Here is a 7,259-nt window from a genome sequence, read left to right on the forward strand (position 1 = left end):
GCCGCCGTTGCAGAGGAGGCAGGCGGTGTCGAAGCGGCTGCATCCCCGTTCGCGGTAAGCGTCTTCTCTGGTGGAGTCCGTAGTACTTCTTGTTTGCCCCTTGGTTGCATGCTGACCTTGGGAGTGTCTTTTCTTCCAGCCAGACGCTTCTGGTGGAAGATCCTCCCTTGGCGCCCCAGTAAGGCGCTCAAGGTGAACGTTAGCTCCTCCGCCCATCAGGCAGCGGAGGCGCAGGCTGGCGTGCGACGCGGCGCGGCGTCGGGCGAGGCCGTTTCGGAGGAGGCGGCTGCCCAGGAAAAGGGGGCCGAGGCGGCCGTGGAGCGAGTGGAGGAGGAGGAGCCCATGCCTCGCGATGTTGTGGGTCTTGGGGCGAAGGAGGCTGGGGCGTCTGCTATTGCCGAGGCCACTGAGGGTGAGGCCGGAGCCCCCAAGACCTCCGACGTCAGGGCGGTGGACGCCGGGGCCATCGAGGTAGAGATGGCGGAGGCCAGAGCCCCCGGGTCCGTCGAGACCGAGGCGATGGAGGTGGAGACGGGGCAAATTTTGGCGCCGCCCCTGGTTCAGACAATCTCGTCTGATGATTCCTCCCGAGGGAAGGAGGCGGCGGACGTCGAGGCGGCCAGTACCGCGGAGCAACCAGTCCCAGATCCCGCCGAGGGGAGTTCGGCTCTTGTCCGGCTACGGCCCGAGCCTCGCGGGTGGAACTTCCCGCGTGTTTTCTGGCGGAACCGGGCTGACCCCGAGGGGGAGCCCGTGTTCGCCCTTGAAGATACCGCAGAGGGGGGGGCATTGGGGCACCCTCGAGCAGTACCGCCAACTGGCAGTGCGGTCGCTGCAGACAGCGATGACTATTATGGGTCAGGACTTGCCCGGTGTCACGCGGGTAAGTACTTTCCCCTCTCGTGCCGCGTTGTTTTCTCTCCGAGCCCCCTCGCAGTGTTTGACGTGTGTTTTTTGTTTTGCCTCCTTAGGAGCTCGAGACCCGATCCCTTGGGAAATCGGTGTTCCTGCGAAATGAGAGGGATATCTGGGACCAGCTCCGGCGCCAAAAGGGCCTGCTTGCTGATGCCCAGGGACTATTGTCGGCGCGGAGTGCGGAAGTGGAGGACCTCCGCCTTCGTTGTGCTGACATTCAGGCCGAGTTGGCCACGGCTAAGGAGCAGTCCGCCCCTCTGGTGGCCAAGATCAAGGAACTAGGAGGAGGAGCGAGACTCCTTCAGGCTTCGGGCCCAAGAAGCGACGGCCTCTGCGAAGGCCACAGCCGGGCAGCTGGGTGCGGAGCAGAGCGAGCATCAGGCGACAAAAGTCGCCCTGGCAGAGGCTACCAAGGCGGCCGAGGCCTCTCGGGTCGAGGTCTTAGCCTGGAAGAACAAGGCCGAGGGTAAGTTCCACTGAACCATGTTCCTTGCTCCATTTGCTCTGGTTCGCGTTTGACTCCTGACCCCTCGTCGCGACGTAGATCTGGGGAAAGAGGCCTCCCAGGCGGCTGAGGCCTCCGTCGCAGCGCAAGCGGCGCTGGATGTCGAGGTCCGGGAGCACGAGGCGCTGCGCAGCGCTGTCCGGACCGCCTGCGAGGCTCTGGACGTCGAGGAGGTCCAATCAGCTAGCTCCCTTGGGAGCCGCCTGATTGCGTTGAGCGGCCACGTCCGCGAGAGACTCCGAGGGGCGTTGCACACGGGTGTCAAGCGCGCCCTGGCCGTCGTCTCCTCGCACTACGCCATCAACCTCGAGGCTGTCAGCGACGGCTACGTGTTGCCAGAAGATGACTGAGGAGGCGGATGCGGAGGTTATGAAGCTGTTGGAGGCGGCCGAGGCACCTGGCACAGCGCTGGCCCGTCTGTTTGAAGAAGAGGTGGTCCCTCCCGCGCCAGCCGCCGATCCTTGAGCTTTGACCTGGGCCAAAAGGGGCCATGTAACCGGATTGAGTTAGTTGCCGTATCGTGACGTTTTTGTGGCCGTCGAGGCCTTTAAAGTATCTGCGTATGTGCGTCTTTTAATCGTTTTCTGTTCTACTTCCGAGCCTGTGCCCTCTAGTCTCGATCTTGGGAACCCGCAAAGAAAACCCTCGGGACCTAAGCCGTCCTTCGGCGAAGGGTGGTGAGGGAGCTGCCGTAGCCCAGAGGCGTAGGCCGTTCTCACGTCTCGACCGGCCCTTTGGCCTCCAGACAAACTTTTGGTCTTTGGGTTTCTTGTGAAGGTCCCGTCGGAGCGCGAGAGAGTTTGGCGTAGAAATTTTTTGAAAGACCATTAACGAATGGTGTTCGGGACTTAGGGGGTTCCCCCTTTCTAGCCCCCGAGGGAGGCCCGGCTTTGCAGAGGCAGAGCCGAGTCTCCCTTATAGCGTTATTGTGACGTTTAGCCCCTATTGATAGACAAGCTCTTTGTACAGAACTTCCTCGGAGCCTACGCTGTCCTTTGGGTGAAAAGGTGGTGAGGGAGTTGCCGTAGCCCGGAGGCGTAGGCCGTTCTCACGGCTCAGCCGGCCTTTTCACCTTTGAGACGATCGTACGGTCCTTGGGTTCTATACAATCGGCTTGCCCATAAGGGGGGTTTCTCGAAAAATTATAACAACTAAGAACGCTTCTTTATTGCATTTCGAGAAACAATGTAAACAACGTTTGGAATTTTAAGGGTAGAAACGACGTAGCTGTTCTATGTTCCAAGCGTTGGTGAAGATTTCGCCCTTCTCGTTGGCTAACTTGTAGGTCCCGGGCTTCAGCACTTGAGCGACGATGTACGGCCCTTCCCAGGGTGGGGTCAGCTTGTGGCGGCCCTTGTTGCTTTGCCTCAGTCTCAGCACCAGGTCGCCCACCTTCAGGTCTCGGCCTCGGACGCGCCGGGCTTGGTAGCGTCGTAGGGCTTGCTGGTACCTGGCCGAGTGTAGCAGCGCGACGTCTCGGGCTTCCTCCAGTTGGTCGAGGGCGTCTTCGCGGGCAGTGCGGTTGCTTTGCTCGCTGTACGCCTGTAGCCTCGGGGAACCATATTCTAAGTCAGTGGGGAGGATGGCCTCGGCTCCATAGATCAGGAAGAACGGTGTGAATCCCGTGGCTCGGCTCGGGGTATTTCTTAGGCTCTAGATGACTGACGGGAGTTCGGCAAGCCATTTCTTGCCAAACTTCTTCAACTGGTTGAATATCCTTGGCTTAAGGCCTTGTAGGATCATGCCGTTGGCACGCTCTACTTGGCCATTCGTCCTTGGGTGTCCTACGGCCGACCAGGCCACCCGGATGTGGTGGTCGTCGCAGAACGTTAGGAACTTGCGACCGGTGAATTGTGTCCCATTGTCAGTGATGATGGTGTTAGGAACCCCGAACCTGTGGATGATATCCGTAAAGAACAGCACCGCTTGCTCGGATTTGATTTGAGCGATCGGACGAGCCTCGATCCATTTGGAGAATTTGTCGATAGCTACCAGCAGATGGGTATAGCCCCCGGGTGCCTTTTGCAGAGGCCCAACCATGTCCTAGCCCCCATACAGCGAATGGCCATGTGATGGGGATGGTTTGGAGGGCTTGGGCCGGGAGGTGCGTCTGTCGAGCGTAGTACTGGCATCCCTCGCAGGAGCGTACTAGCCTCGTGGCGTCGGCCACCGCCGTCGGCCAATAAAAACCTTGGCGGAAGGCGTTACCCACGAGCGCCCGAGGCGCCGCGTGGTGCCCGCAGACTCCCGCGTGCAAGTCCCAAAGTAAGGATTGGCCAGCCTCGGTGGTGATGCATCGTTGGAGAATACCGGATGGGCTACGCCTATACAACTCGCCGTCGCAGAGGACGTAAGTCTTGGCGCGCCGCGCGAGCCGCCGAGCTTCGGTTCTATCGGTAGGAAGCTTTCCCCGAACGAGGCGATCAAGGAAGGGGACTCGCCAGTCCGTTTCTTGGTCGGCCTTGGGAGGCTCTGCGTCAATCGCCATGGCCTCGGGCTCGGCTGGCGAGGTCTCGGTGGTAGAGGGGGCCTCGAGCCCTGCGGTGGGCTCGGTCGATGGGCCTTCTTCTATTGCCGAGGCGTAGTCGACGGATGGCTTGTGGAGGTCTCTGGCGAAGACGTTCGGGGGAACCGGGGTCCGTGCCGACGCCATCTTTGCTAGTTCGTCTGCGGCCTCGTTGAACTTTCGAGCGACGTGGTTGAGTTCGAGGCCGTCGAACTTGTCCTCTAGGCGACGTACTATCGTGCAGTACGCCTTCATTTTGGGGTCATGGCAGCTTGACTCTTTCATCACCTGATCGACGACGAGCTGCGAATCACCCCGTACTTCGAGACGCCGCACTCCAAGCTCGATGGCGATTTGTAAGCCGTTGACGAGGGCCTCGTATTCGGCCACATTGTTGGAGGCGGCGAAGTGAAGCCGGATCATGTAGCGCATGTGTACTCCAAGGGGCGAGACCTAGGAGCAGGCCCGCGCCAGCCCCAGTCTTCATCAGAGACCCGTTGAAGTACATGGTCCAGCATTCTGATTGGATTTGAACGGGTGGCAGCTGTGTGTCGGTCCACTCGGCTACGAAGTCGGCCAGGACCTGTGATTTGATCGCTTTCCGAGGCGCGAAAGACAAGGTTTCCCCCATGAGTTCAACAGCCCACTTGGCTATTCTACCCGAGGCCTCCCGGTTTTGGATTATCTCTCCCAGAGGAAAAGACGACACCACAGTCACCGGGTGGGACTCAAAGTAGTGACGCAGCTTGCGTCGAGCCAAGACTACGGTGTAAACCAGCTTCTAGGATGTGGGGGTAACGCGTCTTAGTCTCGGAGAGCACCTCGCTGATGAAGTAGACAGGTCGCTGGACGGGTAGAGCATGTCCCTTCTCCTGCCTCTCGACTACTACGGCCGCGCTGGCCACTTGGGTTGTCGCGGTGACGTAGAGTAAGAGGTGCTCGCCCTCGGCGGGCGGAACCAGGACGGGGGGGTTGGTGAGCAGTGCCTTGAGCCTGGCGAGGGCTTCCTCGGCCTCGGTGGTCCAAGAAAAGCGCTCGGACTTTCTCAAGAGGCGGTACTAGGGGCAGGCCTTTTTTGCCGAGGCGCGAGATGAAGCGGCTTAGGGCCGCGAGGCATCCCATGACCCTCTGCACCCCTTTGAGGTCTCGGATCGGGCCCATGTTGGTCACTGGCCGAGACCTTCTCCTGGGTTGGCCTCGATTCACGTTCCGAGACTATGAATCCCAAGAGCATGCCTCGGGGAACCCCGAAGACGCACTTCTCGGGGTTGAGCTTGATGCCCTTCTCTCTGAGACATGTGAAGGCAGTCTCCAAGTCGCCGACGAGATCACCGGCCTTCCTGGACTTGACTACGATGTCATCCACGTAGGCCTCGATGGTTCGCCCGATGTGTTCGCCAAAGACTTGGATCATGCACCGCTGGTAAGTAGCCCCTGTGTTTCTGAGGCCAAACGGCATGGTTATGTAGCAGTACATGCCGAATGGAGTGATGAAAGAAGTCGCGAGCTGGTCGGACTCTTTCATCTTGATTTGGTGATAACCGCAATACGCATCGAGGAAGGAGAGGGTTTCGCATCCCGTAGTGGAGTCGACGATTTGGTCAATCCGTGGTAGTGGGAACGGGACCTTCGGGCATGCTTTATTTAGACCAGTGTAGTCCACGCACATCCTCCACTTGCCACTTTTCTTCCTGACTAATACGGGGTTAGCCAACCACTCTGGATGGAATACTTCCTTGATGAACCCGGCTGCTACGAGCTTCTGCACTTCTTCGCCGATAGCCCTGCACTTCTCCTCGTCAAACCGGCGTAGGCGCTGTCTGGCCGGTCTGGAGCCCGCCTGGATATCTAAGGCGTGCTCGGCGACCTCCCTTGGTATGCCCGGCATGTCCGAGGGGCTCCATGCGAACATATCGACGTTCGCACGGAGAAAGTCGACGAGCACGGCCTCCTATTTGCTGTCGAGGGTGGCGCTGACCTTCAGTCCCCGGCCGTCGGGGACGGTGGGATCGACGGGGACGAGCTTGACGTCCTCCGCGGGCTCGAAGGTCCCGATGCGCCGCTTGGCGTCGGGAACCTCGTTAGCAAGCTGGTCAAGATCGGCGATGAGGGCCTCGGCCTCCGCGATGGCCTCGGCGTACTCGATGCACTCGACGTCGCAGTCGTATGCATGTTCGTACGTGGACTCGACGGTGATAACGCCGTTGGGGCCTGGCATCTTGAGCTTGAGGTAGGTGTAATTGGGGATCGCCATGAACTTGGTATAGCACGGGCGCCCCAAGATGGCGTGGTAAGCCCCCTTGAATTCAACCACCTCGAAGGTGAGGACCTCCTTGCGGTAGTTGGAGGGAGTGCCGAAGCAGACGGGTAAGTTGATGCGCCCAAGGGGTCGCGTGCGCTTTCCTGGCACGATGCCGTGGAAGGGCGCGGAACCACCTCGGAGCCGTGATTGGTCGAGCTCCAGGAGCTCCAGAGTGTTGACGTAGAGGATGTTGAGGCCGCTGCCCCCGTCCATGAGCACTTTGGTAAGTCGGGTGTTGCTGACGATCGGGTCGACGACAAGCGGGTACTGCCCGGGGTTTGGAACATAATCAGGGTGGTCATCCCGATCGAAGGTGATTGCCTCTCGAGACCAGTCGAGGTACCGGGGGGTGGCCACCTTGACCGAGAAAACCTCCCGGCGTTCCCTCTTTCGCTGGCGCGCCGTGAGGCATGCCGAGGGTCCGCCAAAGATCATGAAAGCGTTGCGTACCTCGGGGAACCCGTCGTCCTTGTCCTCGTTCCGACCGCCGGGGCCCTTCTGCTTGGCGTCGTCGTCGGGGAGCCCGAGCCTGGCGTAGTAGCGCCGGAGCATGGTGCACTCCTCGAGGGCATGCTTCACCGGACCTTGATGGTAAGGGCAGGGCTTCTTCAGCATGTCGTCAAATAGCCTGGGGCCACGGGGGCCGCGGGGATTCTTGCGATCCGTTGTGGCGACATGGACGGCCTCGAGAACTTCCTGCTTCCCTAGGCGACCCTTCTTCTTTTTCTTAGGGAGGTGGGGGGCTGAGGCCTCGGGGGCCTCTTCCCTCCGCTTCCCCTTGGAATCGGTGTTGGGGAAGATGGCTCCGACAGCTTCTTCCCCTGAGGCGAAGCTGGTGGTGATGTCGAGGAGCGCGGCAGCAGAGCGCGGGACGTTGCGTCCTAACTCTCGGACCAAGTCCCGACAAGTGGTGCCGGAGAGGAAAGCCTGGACGATCTCCGAGTCACCGACGCTGGGTAGCTCGGTGCACTATTTGGAGAAGCGCCGGATGAAGTCTCGAAGAGACTCGTCTGGCTTCTGGCGGCAGCTTT

At 60.2% G+C, this 7,259-nt stretch overlaps 2 protein-coding genes across 2 annotated transcripts; one reads left to right on the plus strand and one right to left on the minus strand.

Moving 5' to 3' along the window:
- Window positions 1-215: 215 nt before the first annotated feature.
- Window positions 216-1,737, plus strand: LOC136538371 (uncharacterized). Its single transcript, XM_066530349.1, has 2 exons — window positions 216-883; window positions 972-1,737. Exons 1-2 carry the CDS (start codon window positions 343-345, stop codon window positions 1,016-1,018), a joined length of 588 nt encoding a protein of 195 aa, XP_066386446.1. The 5' UTR covers window positions 216-342; the 3' UTR covers window positions 1,019-1,737.
- Window positions 1,738-5,877: 4,140 nt separating this feature from the next.
- On the minus strand, window positions 5,878-6,441 carry LOC136536305 (uncharacterized). Its single transcript, XM_066528645.1, has 2 exons — window positions 6,292-6,441; window positions 5,878-6,075 (listed from the first exon to the last, which is right to left on the minus strand). Exons 1-2 carry the CDS (start codon window positions 6,439-6,441, stop codon window positions 5,878-5,880), a joined length of 348 nt encoding a protein of 115 aa, XP_066384742.1.
- Window positions 6,442-7,259: the final 818 nt, after the last annotated feature.

The sequence above is a fragment of the Miscanthus floridulus genome, chromosome 2 (assembly GCF_019320115.1).
Source record: "Miscanthus floridulus cultivar M001 chromosome 2, ASM1932011v1, whole genome shotgun sequence".
Taxonomy (NCBI): domain Eukaryota; kingdom Viridiplantae; phylum Streptophyta; class Magnoliopsida; order Poales; family Poaceae; genus Miscanthus; species Miscanthus floridulus.

What these genes read in the sequence shown, in the direction of transcription:
- LOC136538371 (XM_066530349.1), top strand. Translation starts at nt 343, where the DNA reads ATGCCTCGCGATGTTGTGGGTCTTGGGGCGAAGGAGGCTGGGGCGTCT. An exon ending in ACTTGCCCGGTGTCACGCGG is followed by an intron (nt 884 to 971) that starts GTAAGTACTTTC and finishes TTGCCTCCTTAG; the next exon opens with GAGCTCGAGACCCGATCCCT.
- LOC136536305 (XM_066528645.1), bottom strand. Translation starts at nt 6,441, where the DNA reads ATGGACGGGGGCAGCGGCCTCAACATCCTCTACGTCAACACTCTGGAG. An exon ending in TTGGGCGCATCAACTTACCC is followed by an intron (nt 6,076 to 6,291) that starts GTCTGCTTCGGC and finishes TGCGACGTCGAG; the next exon opens with TGCATCGAGTACGCCGAGGC.